This window comes from Carassius carassius, chromosome 19 (genome assembly GCF_963082965.1).
Source record: "Carassius carassius chromosome 19, fCarCar2.1, whole genome shotgun sequence".
NCBI classification, from domain to species: Eukaryota; Metazoa; Chordata; class Actinopteri; order Cypriniformes; family Cyprinidae; genus Carassius; species Carassius carassius.
In genome coordinates, this window is record NC_081773.1 from 3502114 (window position 1) to 3519337 (window position 17224).

General features: G+C 40.1%; 2 protein-coding genes across 3 annotated transcripts in view; both read right to left on the reverse strand.

The window, feature by feature from the left end:
- The window catches only part of LOC132094887 (serine/threonine-protein kinase pim-3-like), a 35771-nt gene extending 18769 nt beyond the window's left edge, over positions 1 to 17002 (reverse strand). For both annotated transcript variants that reach the window (XM_059499537.1, XM_059499536.1), the window contains exon 1: positions 16769 to 17002. In XM_059499537.1, the coding sequence (XP_059355520.1) occupies positions 16769 to 16793 (25 nt within the window). In that variant the 5' untranslated portion in view covers positions 16794 to 17002. The remainder of the gene's footprint in view (positions 1 to 16768) is intronic.
- LOC132094642 (serine/threonine-protein kinase pim-3-like) lies at positions 12504 to 13505 on the reverse strand. Its single transcript, XM_059499313.1, has 2 exons — positions 13135 to 13505; positions 12504 to 13012 (listed from the first exon to the last, which is right to left on the reverse strand). Exons 1-2 carry the CDS (start codon positions 13469 to 13471, stop codon positions 12663 to 12665), a joined length of 687 nt encoding a protein of 228 aa, XP_059355296.1. The 5' UTR covers positions 13472 to 13505; the 3' UTR covers positions 12504 to 12662.
- Positions 17003 to 17224: the final 222 nt, after the last annotated feature.

The following is a 17224-nucleotide window of genomic DNA, read 5'->3' on the forward strand; positions in this document are numbered from 1 at the left end:
AAATATGAAATTATGACAAAAATACACACAGAAAAATCAAGTTACAAGAATGTACCTAAAAGAGTACAAATGCCGACCTGCCAACCTTGGAAATTAGTTCAAGTACCATCAGTGTGGCGGGCGGTCGAGGGGGACGTATTTTTACGTCATTTTTAAAAAGAAAGAAAATAAAAAATCCAAGACACTTTAATAAAAACTCTGTATGTTTTGACTGATTTGTGGTATACTGTATTCTATATATCTCCGTATTTTGTATTTGGATTAAACAAATAAAGTGAATGTAAGCATGTAGGCATTTATTATGTGCAAAAAACTGGTTAAAATCACAAATCACATTGTTATCTAAAAACATAAAAAATAATCCTTGTAAAGCAGAAGTTAAAGTTACTAAACTAAAAATGAAAATAATAAAAAGCAGAGACTAGGGCCTAATTGAGTAAGCTTCCTGCTTGTTTATGTTACTTTGTTAAAATGAGCCAAAGCAAAGTCATCCTTTAACATTTTGTCACAATTTGATTTAATTATATTCAGTGCTTTTGAATTTGTAAAATTTCAACATTTCTATTTCGTAAACATTGTGGGGACTACTTGAATTACTACTTAATTTTTTGGTGATTTAAATTCTGTCTAACACCAAGTGGACTTTCTTCCATGAATACATTATGCTAGTTAACACTCTGCCCCAGACTCTTTCTGATCCTGTTCTGCTTCTTGACACTTTTCTCCCTTCTCTCGACTGTATTTGTGGAGAAACTACACATATTGATCTGTGGCCCGTCGGGCTGCGTTTTCAGCTGCTGTGTGTTCAGACTCCTCCAGCATCCACACAGAGCCCCTCACAGACTGGAGCAGAGGATCAAAACCCTTCAATGTGTGGGAGCCATTAGTCCATGATCCTCTGCTCTTTCTGTAGGTGATCAGGAAGCTGTTCTCTGCACTTCCTGTGTCACTCCTGCTCACCCTATACAAACAATCAGAAGCATTTATCTAGTCTGATCCTAACAAGACAATCCAGCCATGACTGCTGTGAGTCAGATAAGTGTGTGTCACTGGCCACCTGCTCAGTGTAACCATCTGAAGAGGCCCCAGTCCAAACAGATTCCCATCGCTCGATCATCAAAAGTCCACGAACAAACACAGATCACTGCAGGGAGATCAAACCAACCTGCAAAGTGTTTGTAGGCCGAGTCTTTCAGCAGATCTCCACAGCCGAAGTCCAGCAGCTTGATGTCATGTGAGTCTGTGGAGATCAGCAGGTTCTCTGGTTTGACGTCCCGGTGCAGGACTCCACGGCTCTCGCAGTGTTTCAGCGCCGTGATCAGCTGCAGCAGCACTTTCTTGGCCAGACTCTCCTCCAGGCGTCCGTTTTCCTCACAGAAACTCATCAGATCTTGGCAAGGAAGCGGGCGCTCCAGGATCATGGTGTAGCGTCTGGGACGGTCAAACCACTCCAGCAGCGTCAGGACGTTGGGGCAGGCAGGAGCCGAATTGACCAGGGTCATCAACGCCACCTCCAGCGGCAGCCGACCCTGACCTTCCTGCAGGACAAACGCTCCGTTATATCCAGCGCTGAATCAGACCAAACACAGCAACAGATTCACTCTCAACTCACAACTCTCAGTCTCTGTGTTCCTCGTTTAGAGACGTACTTGATGGCAACCTGTAGACAGATGAAGCACAGTAAACCATGCTGACTACTTATCACTCATGGGGGACATTTACTGACATCAACATTTCTAAAAGCTGTTTAACTGCAGGAGGTAAGAAAATGTCTCACTGGCAGTCCATCAGACCAGCGGGTCCCAGCATACACAGAGCCGAATCCTCCTCGCCCCAGCAATGGGCCCTTCACATACGCTTCTGCAACACACAAGATCACAAGAAACGTCTTTAACAGAAAACATGCTGCAGCATCTAAACCGGTTACAGAACGTTACTGTAATTCAGCTGAAGAACATTTTCAGTGACAAATCATTGAGTGAGTCTTTAATCAGGTGTTAAATATGAGTGAATCTGACCTCTGCGGGAGCGTTTGGCAGCTCTTCTGTATGAAGGAGACGGATGCTCATCCTCCTGGCTGCCGCTCTACCACTTCCTCTTCCTGTGAGGCTGATCTGTGGACACAGAAACGGCCAACTCTGAAGGCAGAGGTGCGATGTGTCCAGGCAGCTCTTGGCTCAGCGGCTGGTTTGGGTTTGTCAGCGGTTCCTGAGCGCCGTCACCAGAGCCACGTCTCTCAACCTCCTGATCATCCGTCTGAGAGACAGCAGCACTCCTGGATCTGGAGAGGCCCGAGCCTGCAATGTTACACACAGTTATTATTTATTAATAATCAACCACCAATGACACTGCTCACATCCAATTAGGTTACTTTACATTTTTATTGTCTTGAATTGCATTTGAGCGGTTCTGTAGTTTGCCAGCGTTATAATTGTCAAATAATTAAACACATATTTCACTGATTTCCACTGATCCAGCACTTCTGGATCTGGAGCGGCCGAGCCTGCAATGTTACACACATCAAACACTTACAGCCTTTATTAAATTAAAAAATAAATTAAAATTATGCATTTTCTCTTTTCTCAGACTCTTTTATCCAAAGCGACTTACAGTGCATTCAGGCTATCAATTTTTACCTATCATTTGTTCCCAGGGAAACGAACCTCCAACCTTGTTAACACAATGCTCTACCACTCGAGCTACAGGAACACTATCATTTTATTACATTAAACAATAAAATGAACACTAACCCTTTTTTAGGGACATTTATTAATAATTAACCACCAATGGCACTGCTCACATCCAATTATGTTACTTTACATTTTTATTGTCTTGAATTGCATCTGAGCAGCTCTGTAGTTTGCCAGCGTTATAATTGTGTCAAATAATTAAACACATATTTTACTGATTTTCATACACAGGGACTAAAATACATGTGATCAGTGAGCTGGTAGAAATGTGTGATTAAATGAGTTAACCAGCACACATTTCTTCACATCAATTCATTAAAACAATGTACAACATCATACTATAATAACATACCAATAATAAACAAACTAAATTAAAACACACCTCGGCCCTGTCCCAAATGGCACACTCCGGACTTGTGGACTTCCTCAGAGTCCACACTTCGGTGACGTCATGTAGTGCAGACCTATAGGGCCCTTAGCGCGAGTCCGCGAGGGTGCATTGAGAGGTATTTTGGGACAGACTCGATCGTCACGCCGGAAACAGGAAGAAGGTCTGGTTGACTTATCCCTCTCCATACGGAGCTGAATAAACTTAAAGGTCATCTCATCAGTGCCTTTATTAGAAAAATATCACAAATATCATTAAACAAATTACAGTCTTTAGCATAGAGAACAGGATTAATTTTAATTTCCCAAATAATATGTCCATGTGAAATACACAGCCTGCTTTTACAGTTCTATAATTGTAAATGCCACCTGGGCATTAGAATAGATGTCATGGTTATTTAAATGATAAATACATTTGTACATAATAATACATAATGTTAAATTTTAACACAAAATTAAAATGAGTTTAAGAAAAATGTATAGGTTTCAATATTCATACTACGTTTATATGACTCATAAAGCCATGACATTCGGTTCTATTTATGTAATGAATCATAATGCGATCGTATTATTTAACGCGCTATTATTATGTTTGAGATATCAACTGGTCGATAATGTTTGTATAACTGTAAGTAACAACTGGTAAAATGTACGCCTATGTCATAAAAAACATTGATACTTTTACACTTAAATATTCTCTTCTCAGCCATGTTTACAGTCCGTGAGCGAAATATCCTCCCATCTGTTGTCTGATTGGTCTTTCGCAAGGATTCCTGGGTAGTTGAAGTGCGTGGAGCCTGCTTCTATGCGGGCTTCGCGGAAGACCGCTTCAAGGGTACAAAGGGGGCGCTGCTGAGCACACTTCGGAGCGTTAAAATGCTGAATGGGACGGCCTACGGACTCGTAGACTCGGCGAGCACGCGCATTTCAAGTCCACGAGACCGAAAGTCCACATGAAGTGCGCGATTTGGGACAGGGCCCTTGTCTTTCACCCAAATGAGCCATTGACAAACTCCTCCAAACTCCAATCAAAACAAGAAATTAATAAAAAAGGTAATTAATTAATCAATTAATTAATTACAGAAAGAAAGAAAGAAACAAAGAGAGAGATAAAGCAAGAAAGAAAGAAAATTCCGAGATAAGAAGAGAAAAATAGAATAAGTCTTTCCTCAGAAATCCTTCAAATATAAAACTCTATTTAAAGAAAAATCCTCCGATCTGCTAAAAGTCTCTGCTCTGAACTCCGTCGAAAATCACAATCTCAGCACAGAAAATGTTCTCCAGAAGTCTCTGAAGTCGCCTCGTCTCTCAACCAGCAGATATTGATCAGATCATAACACGCGTCGCTATAGCAACTACAATTCGCGTTCGTGAGTACAAGACTATTGAAAACCTTAATAAACTCTAATTCAGTTTAACCAGAGCTCATAATAGCATCTCTGATTATATACATTATGATTATAATGATTTATGCTTTTATTAATAAATCTCACAAGTTAATATTGAAAAGTGCATAAAAATTCAATGTATAAGATAAATGCGTGCACTCGCGCTGTCACGTGAATCGAATTGTAGTTGCTATAGCGACGCGTGTTATGATATGATCTCGTCATAAATATTTGTACACATTTTCAACTAAGATTAAATCTTGATATATAACGTAATGTTGTTGTAGAATATTGTTGTGAATAATGCCTAACCATAAAGTGCTCAGAAATGGTGACAAAAAAAAAATAAAAAAAAATAATATATATATATATATATATATATATATATATATATATATATATATATATATATATATATATATATATATATATATATATATATATATATATAATTATTATTATTAAAAAATATTGTCTTTCTACCCCGCACATGACATGCAGGAAAAAATAAATAAATTGTGAGCACGGTTTAGTAATTTGTTCGCTTAATTAACTAAAACGTGCACACGATTACTATTGCATTTCCTCAATTTGCTAAATCGTGCGCTCAATTTATAAATCGAGTGAAAGAAATAGTAAATCGAGGGAACGCAATGGTGTGCACGTTTTAGTACATTGAGGGAACGAATTAGTAATCATGCACATGATTTAGCCTACTATTTTTTTTCCTGCATGTCATGTGTGGGGCTCCAACTTTCTCTTTAGCCTTCATTGAAATAAATATTTGAATATTCATTTTTTAATAGCCTAAATATTTGAATAAAATATTTTAAAAAAATGTTCATCTAGTTTTATGAGGGATTGAGTTGGTCGCCTCCGCTCTCATTTGATCACAACCATTCATCCTCTTTTATTACAGTACTGTTTCATATACTTTCTTTTTATCAAAGTGACATCAATAGTCAATGGGTTGACCATTTGGAGCCAGCCAGAATTTTGTTGTAAAATTATCTCTATTTTAGTACATATGTATGCAGAAGAAGATATTTATGTCACTCTGTACTCTTTACTTAACAGTGTAAAACTCATTATTAAACAGTGTAAAGCACCAGTCCCAGATTGTGTTACACCAGTCTGTCTGAAATCCTGTGCTGACCAGCTGGCCCCTTCTTCACACAGATCTTCAGCAGATCACTGGAGCTATGCGAAGTCCCTTCATGCTTCAAACGCTCCACCATCATCCCCATCCCAAAGAAATCCCAAAATTACAGGACTAAATGACTACAGGCCTGAGGCTTTAACGTCTGTGGTTTTGAAATCATTTGGGAAACTGGTACTGGCCCACCTGAAGGACATCACTGGACCCTTACAGAATCTTCTTCAGTTTGCCTACAGAGCAAACAGATTTGTGGACGATGCAGTCAACATTGGACTGCATTATGTTCTGCAACATCTAGATAGACCGGGAACTTACGTGAGGATCCTGTTTGTGGACTTCAGCCCGGCCTTTAACACTATCATCCTAAACCTCCACCTGCCCAAACTAACTCAGCTCTCCGTGCCTACCTCCAATTGTCAGTGGATTAACAGCTTCCTGACAGACAGGCAGCAGCTAGTGATTCTGGGAGAATCCACATCCAGCACCCGTACGATCAGCACTGGAGCTCCTCAGGGCTGCGTTCTCTCCCCACTGCTCTTCTCCCTGTACACCAATGACTGCACATCTAGAGACCCCTCTGTCAAGCTCCTGAAGTTTGCAGGCGGCACCACAGTCGTCAGACAGGGAATTAAAGAGCTGGCTGTCTGGTGCGCTCTCAACAACATGGAGCTTAACACACTCAAAACAGTGAAGATGATCGTGGACTTCAGGAGAAACCGCTTGCTCTCCCCTGACTCACCATCAACAGTGCTGTGACTGCAGTGGAGTCGTTCAGGTTCCATCTCTCCATCTGTCAGAACCTGAAGTGGGACATTGACATTGACTCCATTGTGAAAAAGGCCCCACAGAGGTTGTACTTCCTTCGCCAGCTGAAGAAATTCAACCTGCCACAGGAGCTGCTGAAACAGTTCTACTCCACCATAATTGAATCCGTCCTCTGCACTTAAGTAACTGTTTGGTTCAGCTCAGCTACCAAATCTGACCTCAGAAGACTACAGAGGATAGTTCGGACTGCTGAGCGAATCATTGGTACAACCCTCCCTTCTATTCAAGAACTCTACTTATCCAGAGTGAGCAAAAGGGCTGGCAAAATCACTCTGGACCCCTCACATCCAGCACACTCCCTCTTTGAACTGTTGCCATCTGGTCGACGCTACAGAGCTCTGAGCACCAGAATGACCAGACACAGGTGAAATTTCTTCCCTAAGGCAAACCATCTCATGAACACTTGACAATAACTGTGGAACACACAACACTATTTATACACTCATACACTTATTATCTGACACTTACCTAGTCTAAACTTCAAATTTTCACATAATATACCCTTTGCTCCACATACTACTGAAGCCTTATTGAATCACGCCAGTGAAACTGGCCAATGGCGTTTAAGGGTGCAAAATATGAGGGGCTCCCACTCTATAGGCTGCAGCTAGGAGCAATGGGTGTGCCAAAAGGTAGGGGGCGTTCTAAAAGGTTTCTCATTTGTGAAATGAAAGCTGGGGGATGTGCCAAGAGGTCTCTCATTTGTGGAACGAAAGCTGGGGGGTGTGCCAAAAGGTTTCTCATTGTGAAACGAAAGTAAGGGGGCATGACAAAAGGTTTATCATTGGTGAAACGAAAGGAAGGAGACGTGCCAAAAGGTTTCTCATTAGTGAAACGAAAGGTAGGGGCGTGCCAAAAGGTTTCTTATTGGTGAAACGAAAGGAAGGCAACATTACAAAAGGTTTCTCATTGGTGAAACAAAAGGTAGGGGGCATTCCAAAAGGTTTCTCATTGTGAACCGAAAGCTGGGGGGCGTGCCTAAAGGTTTCTTATTGGTGAAACGAAAGGAGGTGAGCCAAAAGGTTTCTCATTTGTGAAACGAAAGCTAGGGGGCGTGCCAAAAGGTTTATCATTGGTGAAACGATAGATGGGGGTGTGCCAAAAGGTTTCTAATATGTGGAACGAAAGGAAGGCAAAATGCCAAAAGGTTTCTCATTGTGTAACGAAAAGTGGGGGGGCGTGCCAAAAGGTTTTGCGTTGTTGAAACGAAAGTAAGGGGCATGCCAAAAAGTTTATTATTGGTGAAACGAAAGGTGGGGGCATGCCAAAAGGTTTCTCATTGGTGAAAGGTTAGTTGGGGGCATGCCAAAAGATTTCTCATTGGTGAAACAAAAGGTGGTGGACGTGCCAAAAGGTTTCCGCTTAAAGAGTAACTAAACCCTGAACCAACTTTTTTAGTTAATGATCTATAAGAATGAGGCTTTATTAGTGCTGTTCATTGATTCGAGTAACTTTTTTGACATTTGAGTATAAAGTGTTTTAATTCTACAACATATGGTGTAAAAACGTGTGAGTGCTGCCTTCTTCAGGTTGAACGGTGGCTACTACAGTTGATTTTTCCTATTGGATGTTGCGGTGGCAAGTGACGTAAGCGGTGGCAGGTGACGTAAGCAGTTTCCAGCTCACCACGCCCTTGGCAGTATAAAACCATCAAAATCACTGTAGTGAGTCAGGAGCTGGAATTGCGAGTATTGGTAACGACCAGGATAGACTAATATAGCATCTCTTTAGCATAGCAATTATATTATTATTAGTTATTTAGATCTTCAAGTTAGCGTAGATTTATCTGTATTTAGTACAGTGGTCAGGATGGTACGGAAGTGTTTTGCTAGTTGCGACAGCACTGCTGGACTGCATAGTTTACCAGCACACTTTAAAATTAGGAGCCAGTGGTTGCATGCACTTGGCCTGGAAGACCGCAAGTTCCCGCCTAGAGCTCGAGTGTGCAAACTGCATTTTACACGGGATTGCTTCTCCAACGCAAATGGAGGTGGAAATGGGCTTCTCCACACATTGAAAAGCGATGCGGTGCGGGAGTTAAGAACGCAGTTTGAGCCAGCGGCTCGAATTGATATGAACAGACACCTCGACATCCTCCACTTCAGGTGAAAGTGGGGGAGAAAAGTCCTCTACTTCAAATGATCGATCTGTTGCAAAGCTACTTACGTCACTACAGTCACTCTCAATTTTAGCGTCTCTGACAGCAGCTGTCAATCAATCCGTCACTGCGGGTCTCAGGATCACGCCGCACCCGCTCAGCCCCGCCCTAGGTTCATCCCCTCTATCTCCGCTGTGATCTGCCCACTTTTCAGCATTTTTCAAATATTGTCAGTGGGTGGAGTCTGGCTCTGAGCAGGGGTTTAGTTACACTTTAAAGACGAGTCATTAATCTATATAGGTTTACAACTTAAAAGGAAGCAATAACTTTAACAGTCCTATGCAACCAAATTTAATTCTTCCAAGGTAAAAACAGCATTAAAAATATTAAGAATATTATTTTAAATAACTTTCGAAAGTACTTTCGGAAATTCTGCATGGCGCGGGTTACTGACGTAATCACCACCGCAAGTCATCAATAAACAAAAACAAATTATAATTATTTTTTTGAGGATACAAATGTAAGGAAAACAGGTCAATTTAGCTCAAAGGGAATCATTTAAGATTTTAAAGGGAATGTGAACAGAATCACTGTTTCACGGCTGATCACTGAGACGCCCTGCGATTCACTGAACGAGCCGTTTAACATCAAATCTGCGCTGGATATTAATATCCAAAGTATAGTGAAAACACTATCAATTTGCACAGTAACTAGATCGGCAGTTTAAGACATTAACTTGTAAGCACAAAACACAAGATACTTCTAGTTTCAATATGAATAAGGCTTTATTAGATAAATCTAAGACATATAAACTAATTTAACATATAAACGCACGCACTCACACATTCACACAAGTTGCAGAAAGATCGAAAGTTAGGGAAGAATGAGTTTAAGAGAATGGTAATGTGGAATCCCAAGTTTACAGCAATACGTTAAATTGCATAGACATGAACAACCATCAATCACTTAATTAGCCCCCGCATTGAGTTCCTCAATGAGGTTAAAATTATATTATACACCAATAAAGGTGTCTGAAGGTACATTGCCTGTGTTCCCTTTGTTGTCATTGAAAGGGGGTTTCCCGATGTCGCTGATTGGCTGGAAGTTCAGTAGTCGCTGAAGTGACGTCTTGGGAAGCCCGTGGTTGGGCGTTGGCTGAAGACGCAGAGTTGTGTGGCTGGTTGAAGTTGAACGGGCAGTCGAGGTCAGACGTCAGAGACTCGACGTTACAAAACATAACTCCGAACACAAAACTCTCAAACGGAAAAGGAAAGAAGTAAAGTTTGGCGAGACTAGGTGGTGTTTCTTCTCATCGTGGCTAAGTAGCAGCAGGCGTGCAGGCCGAAGCACGCTGGAACCGCGCTCAAAGAACAGTGATGACTAACAGCATGGCTAAAATCTAAAGCTAAAAAGCAAAGCTAAAAACAAACTAAAGGCAGGCATGACTAATAGCAGAAGCTAAACCCATTGCTAAAAACTAAAAGCATACTAAAAGCTGGCATGACTGATAGCAAAAGCAAAGCTAAAACTAAAAGCAAGATTTTATGGTGTCCTAAGTATTTAAACTGGCCTGTTGGCCACACCTCAAATGTTGTCTTGACCAATCAGATATTGTCTTGGCTCGGGGGTATCATAAATCATATATTATCTTATCAAGCACATGGTCCGAATTTTCCCGCTCTTGCAGGGTCTAATTTTGGACATGATTCCTATAACAAGAATATGATACATTTGACAAATAACTGATGGTCAGGACTGTTTCAAGCTAACAGATTCAACATGTGATGTCCGGCGTTGCATCTCAATTTGTTTCCCCAAATTTGACAAACTCTTCTCTGAATTGAAATTGTCAGTAATTGTTCTAGTGGTGTTAATGTTGAAAGCTGTTCTGTGAAAGAGTTGGTTGGTTATCTTGGGACTTGTGGCACAGAATGTTTTATGACTTCCTGTTGCCTTTCTGAGGAATTCGGCTCATGTTTCAACCACAGTCCTGATCGACTCTTTAATTTGTCTGATTCGAGTCAGATCCGCTACACAAATGTCTCTTACCCCGGTTAGTGGCACTAGCTCTTCTTAAGTTAAAGTCAAAAGTGGTATTTGTTAACATTAGTTACAGCACTGTGAAGTGAACATGAACAAACAACAAACAGCTGTATTTTTATTAACTAATACTTACAAAGCTTAATAAATAATTTAACAAATGTATTTCTCATAGTTAATGTTAGTTAAGACATCAATGTTAAAAAAAACCTTATTGTAAAATGTTACACCAAAAAACAATGTTCAGCTTGATAGATAAAAATAAATTGTTGACAAAACAAAAAAAAAATTGTCATAAGAGTTTAGTTACCCTCTGTTAAGTGACATTTAGCAAACAGACACAGCTTTATCCACTAAAACATTTATTTAGCTTTTAGTTTCAGTTGCCAATTCAAGTCAAATAAAATAAATAAATAAATAAATAAACAAACCACTCATTCATTCATTCATTTATGCGGTATTAGCAGAACAGAAGCCAGCAAACTCTTCGTCTGAACAGAACGCTGTGAAGACCCCCTTTGTTTCATGGCCACAGTATCCAGTGGTGTTTTTGTAGATGCATCTACAGCCATCACACCTCACATCTGGACCGACAGACTTCCAGTCAACGATTCCTACAAAAATAAATAAATAAAATCTCTGAATTAATGCAATAAACTTTGTAAATATCTTTATAAAACCGTTTCAGTTCATAAAAGTGTAAATATACATAATGTCCAGCCAGGTAAAGTGAGCTTTTCTTTGAAAACTGATGCCATAAAACTTTCTGCACACTAATGACAGAGAGAGAAAGGCTCCTTCTCCTTCTTTATAGACAACATCTAGAAGAATGTCTGAGTAGCTCTGATGGTAGCTGAATAATAATAATAATTATAATATTAATATATAATATTTTGTATATATATATATATATATATATATATATATATAAAAGTATTTAAAATATGAAATTATGACAAGAATACACACAGAAAAATCAAGTTACAAGAAATGTACCTAAAAGAGTACAAATGCCGACCTGCCAACCTTGGAAATTTGTTTTAAGTACCATCAGTGTGGCGGGCGGTCGAGGGGGGCGGGGGGTAAACAATTTACTGTTTTATGTAACGGTTTAGTTCGGTTTTGCTATTTTTTCTGACATTTTTAAAAAGAAAGAAAATAAAAAATCCAGTACACTTTATGAAAAACTCCAGTACACGTCTGTATAGGGCTGAGCGTTATGAACAAAAATTAATATCTCTGTATGTTTTGACTGATTTGTGGTATACTGTATTCTATATATCTCCGTATTTTGTATTTGGATTAAACAAATAAAGTGAATGTAAGCATGTAGGCATTTATTATGTGCAAAAAAGGGTTAAAATCACAAATCACATTGTAATCTAAAAACAAAAATAATCCTTTTAAAGCAGAAGTTACTAAACTAAAAATGAAAATAATAAAAAGCAGAGACTAGGGCCTAATTGAGTAAGCTTCCTGCTTGTTTATGTTCCTTTGTTAAAATGAGCCAAAGCAAAGTCATCCTTTAACATTTTGTCACAATTTGCTTTTGAATTTGTAAAATTTCAACATTTCTATTTCGTAAACATTGTGGGGACTACTTGAATTACTACTTAATTTTTTGGTGACTTAAATTCTGTCTAACACCAAGTGGACTTTCTTCCATGAATACATTATGCTAGTTAACACTCTGCCCCAGACTCTTTCTGATCCTGTTTTGCTTCTTTGAAACTTTTCTCCCTTCTCTCGACTGTATTTGTGGAGAAACTACACATATTGATCTGTGGCCCGTCGGGCAGCGTTTTCAGCTGCTGTGTGTTCAGACTCCTCCAGCATCCACACAGAGCCCCTCACAGACTGGAGCAGAGGATCAAAACCCTTCATTGTGTGGGATCCATTAGTCCATAATCCTCTGCTCTTTCTGTAGGTGATCAGGAAGCTGTTCTCTGCACTTCCTGTGTCACTCCTGCTCACCCTATACAAACAATCAGAAGCATTTATCTAGTCTGATCCTAACAAGACAATCCAGCCATGACTGCTGTGAGTCAGATAAGTGTGTGTCATTGGCCACCTGCTCAGTGTAACCAGGGGTGGCGCTCAATGTCGTCTAAACTGGGCCGATCTGATGCCGCTGCACTGAGGCACCAGCGAATCAGCTGACGGCACTCTGTTACACACAACACAGTGTTCAGGAACACAAAACCACACGCTTCACCTGGATCTGGACCTGATTTCTGTCTCTTGCCTGTCGACAGCTCTCTAGGAAAGAGCAGTCTGCTTTTGGAGGTGACCCTCAATGCGCCTCTAAAGGGAAAACAGCTGCACAGGATGTTGTAGAGCGTCACCCCCACTGACCAAACCGTAGCCGGTCCCGCATGATAACGGTGCTGCCGAAACCACTCAGGAGGGGCGTACTGAAGAGTGCCTGAGAGACCCAACAAGACCTCAAACATCTTCTGAAGAGACCCCAGTCCAAACAGATTCCCATCGCTCGATCATCAAAAGTCCACAAACAAACACAGATCACTGCAGGGAGATCAAACCAACCTGCAAAGTGTTTGTAGGCCGAGTCTTTCAGCAGATCTCCACAGCCGAAGTCCAGCAGCTTGATGTCATGTGAGTCTGTGGAGATCAGCAGGTTCTCTGGTTTGACGTCCCGGTGCAGGACTCCACGGCTCTCGCAGTGTTTCAGCGCCGTGATCAGCTGCAGCAGCACTTTCTTGGCCAGACTCTCCTCCAGGCGTCCGTTCTCCTCACAGAAACTCTCCAGATCTTGGCAAGGAAGCGGGCGCTCCAGGATCATGGTGTAGCGTCTGGGACGGTCAAACCACTCCAGCAGCGTCAGGACGTTGGGGTAGGCAGGAGCCGAATTGACCAGGGTCATCAACGCCACCTCCAGCGGCAGCCGACCCTGACCTTCCTGCAGGACAAACGCTCCGTTATATCCAGCGCTGAATCAGACCAAACAGAGCAACAGATTCACTCTCAACTCACAACTCTCAGTCTAATAATTAAACACATATTTCACTGATTTTCATACACAGGGAATAAAATACATGTGATCAGTGAGCTGGTAGAAATGTGTGATTAAATGAGTTAAACTGCACATATTTCTACACATCAATTCATTAAAACAATGTACAACATCATACTAAAATCTCATACCAATAATAAACAAACTAACGTAAATTAAAACACTCACCTTGTCTTTTACCCAAATGAGCCATTGACAAACTCCTCCAAACTCCAATCAAAACATGAAATTAATAAAAAAAAGCTAATTAGGGTGACGTCATGGTTGGAACAACAGGTTAGAGACAAGGCTCCGTCAGAAAAAAGTTAGAAAACAGTGGCAACTGCAAATATATAAAGCTTTAAAGGTGTAAAATAGCCTGTGAACAAGATGACTACCACATCGAAAACGAGAGGACAAGGAAAACCAGGACATTCGAAAGAAATTGACAATAAACCACCGAGCACGAACAGCGCTAGCTTAGATGCTACTAGCCGCGAGGAACAGATAGCAAGTGAGGGCGAAGTATCTTTGTTACAAGAAATGAGAAAACTCCGCGAAGAAAACAGCCAGGGACATAAACAAACAACAAAGACTCTTGAACGCTTGGAAAAGACTGTGACAGATATCAAGGAGCAGCTCGGTGACCATCAGCAGAGGATCGGTGAGCTGGAAGGGAGAGTGAGCGATGTGGAAGATGCGGGCGCAGGGCAGTTTCGTGTGATACGGTACCTGTTTCAACGCGAAAAACAACTCACAGCTGTTTGTGATGATTTACAAAACAGGCTGAGGAGAAACAACCTCCGAATATTTCAAATACTGGAGGAGAGTGAACATGGATATTTGGTTGCATTTATGAAAGCCCTGCTCCCCAATGTACTGACGTTACCACCTAATTTGGACATTAAAATTGAAAGAGCGCACCGCTCACTTCAGTCCAAACCAACAGATCCAGCGGCTCCCCCCAGATCAATCATTGTGAGATTCCTTGACGCAGCGGTGAAAGATATCGTTTTGCAGCAAGCATGGAGCCAAGGAAAGGTGTTGTTTCAAGACAAGAGGATTTTCTTCGATCAAGATCATTCTCCTGAGCTACAAAAGAAGAAGGTTCACGCAGTCGTCAAGCAGCTAAAGCAGAAGGGCATTCAGGCAAAGTGTCTGTATCCAGCACGACTGAAAGTCAAGATGGACTCGGGAGAAAAAACTTTTCCCTCGCTGACAAACGCCGCGGATACTTTGAGAGAGATGGGTGTAGAGGTGCAGTGCGGAGAGAAAGAGCGCATCGAGAAGAAACTAACTGGAGGATGGAACATCAGCGCGAAGAGGAGGAGAACCAACATGCTGGCGATAGCTGTCTTGAAGGCTATGATTTAAGAGGAAGATGATTAGTCGGAGGTATAACACTTGAAATTAATTTCAGTTTGATTAAAAACTAGGGCTGACACATAATGTTGAGTGTGTATGAACAATGCATAGACTGAAAGCAATAACAGCATAATACAAAATAAAAAAGTAATGTTGTCACAAAGGGTTAAAAAAAAAAAAAAAAAAAGGAAAAAGTGGTTCACACTCATCAAGACCTTTCTTACATGCAGAGGTGAGTAGAGTACCCAAAAACTGTACTCAAGTAAAAGTAAAAGTACTTCTAGAAATATTTACTCAAGTAAAAGTAAAAGTACTAGTCTTGAATAGTTAGAGTAAAAGAGTATGGGATAAAAAATCTACTCAAGTAGTTAGTTACTAGTTACTTTGGGTCATATATACTGAGCCTATTTTTATTTAGATATATAGATAAAATGTATGTAATGTATGTGTTCGTGTATAAATGTATATATTTCATCAGCCTTTACTCCAATTTATGTAATTTATTATAAAACCCTGTCTGTTTACTTAAGTAACAGATATGTGTCATGCCATAACATATTTTTAATACGACTGACTTTATATTAAATGTGAATTTAACATTGAAAGTTAATGTGATATAAATATTGCTACTAATCTTTCATTGTTCAGAAAGAGAGCAAATAACATTTACATTATTAAAGATCATTTTCACTGACAGTCTAGATTTCAATCACTCTCAGAAACTCCCATTAAAATCACTGAAACTGTTAACACTGTGAGATCAATATCTTAATTAACGATTCGTACACACATCTGTACTTTGTTGTTTCTGACGAGAGAATTCGCCAGAGGTATTCAGTCAGCGAGCAAGTGAAGGAAGCACCGGCATTTCAGCGAAGACTCATCGGAACACCTCTGATTGGCCAATGCTTTAATAAGCTCAAAAGAATCATGTGTGATTGGTTATAAAGCGCAGTGCTGTAAAACACATCTATCTCTGGCTCAGCGCCAGCAAGCAATCACAGATCTGAATTTAGCAGCTGATGATATGACTCGCTGATCGCTCTCACGCCGGTGTGATTGTATTAAAATTAATAAAATCTTAATCGGCTATTTTTTGTCTTTTGGAAGCTGCATTCAACTTGACTCCCCTCTGTTATAAGCCACACGTACAACAAACTAATGTCACAGTGGTATCGTGTACTGTAATCGAATGTAGCCCAAGTTATTACCTGTTAAACAGTAGACAGCACACGCGGTGTTCATCTAATAAGGATCTCCATCGCTAGCAAATAATAGCCTTTGCAGATTTGCTTTCAATTCAATGCAGTTCCAGCCACGTTTTCAATGCTGCTGATGTTCTTAAACGTTACAACTCTGAGTGAACCACTTCAGACGCTCAGCGCATGCGGCAGGGAACTGAACGACTCATTCAAACTGATTCATGAACCAATTCACTCGTTTGCCAATTGGTTTGATCAAGCCTTTGAACAGAATTGACTCAAAAGAATGAATCATTCGCGAATGGGCATCGCTCATTGCCCAGAGAAAAGTAGATGGCGCGTTTGGAATAAACTGAAGCATTATAACATTTATTGCATTAAGATAAAGTAACGAGAGGAGCGTAACACACAGTAACGAAGTAAAAGTACAGATTTTTCCCCAAAAATTTACTCAAGTAAGAGTATAAAGTACCCATCTGTAAATATACTCCGAAAAGTATTCGTTACCCCAAAAAATTACTCAAGTAAATGTAACGAAGTAAATGTAACTCGTTACTACTCACCTCTGCCAATAATAAACAAATTAAATTAAAACACTCACCTCGTCTTTCACCCAAATGAGCCATTGACAAACTCCTCCAAACTCCAATAAAAACATGAAATTAATCAACAAAAAGGTAATTAATTAATCAATTAATTAATTACAGAAAGAAAGAAAGAAAGAACGAAAGAAAGAAACAAAGAAAGAAAGAAAAAGAGAAAGAAAAATCCGAAATAAGAAGAGAAAAATAGAATAAGTCTTTCCTCAGAAATAATCTGCAATCCTTCAAAAATAAAACTCCTCCGATCTGCTAAAATAAGTCTCTGCTCTGAACTCAGAAAATGCTCAGAAATCTCAGCACAGAAAATGTTCTCCTGGGGCCGGTTGCATGAATCTATTTAAGACTAGTCTTGCAAGTTAGTCGTCTAATTTTTTTCTTTAAGACTGGTATTTACTTTTTAAGTCAGTTGCATAACATTTTAGACTGGTCTAATTTAAGACAAAAAAGTAAGACTG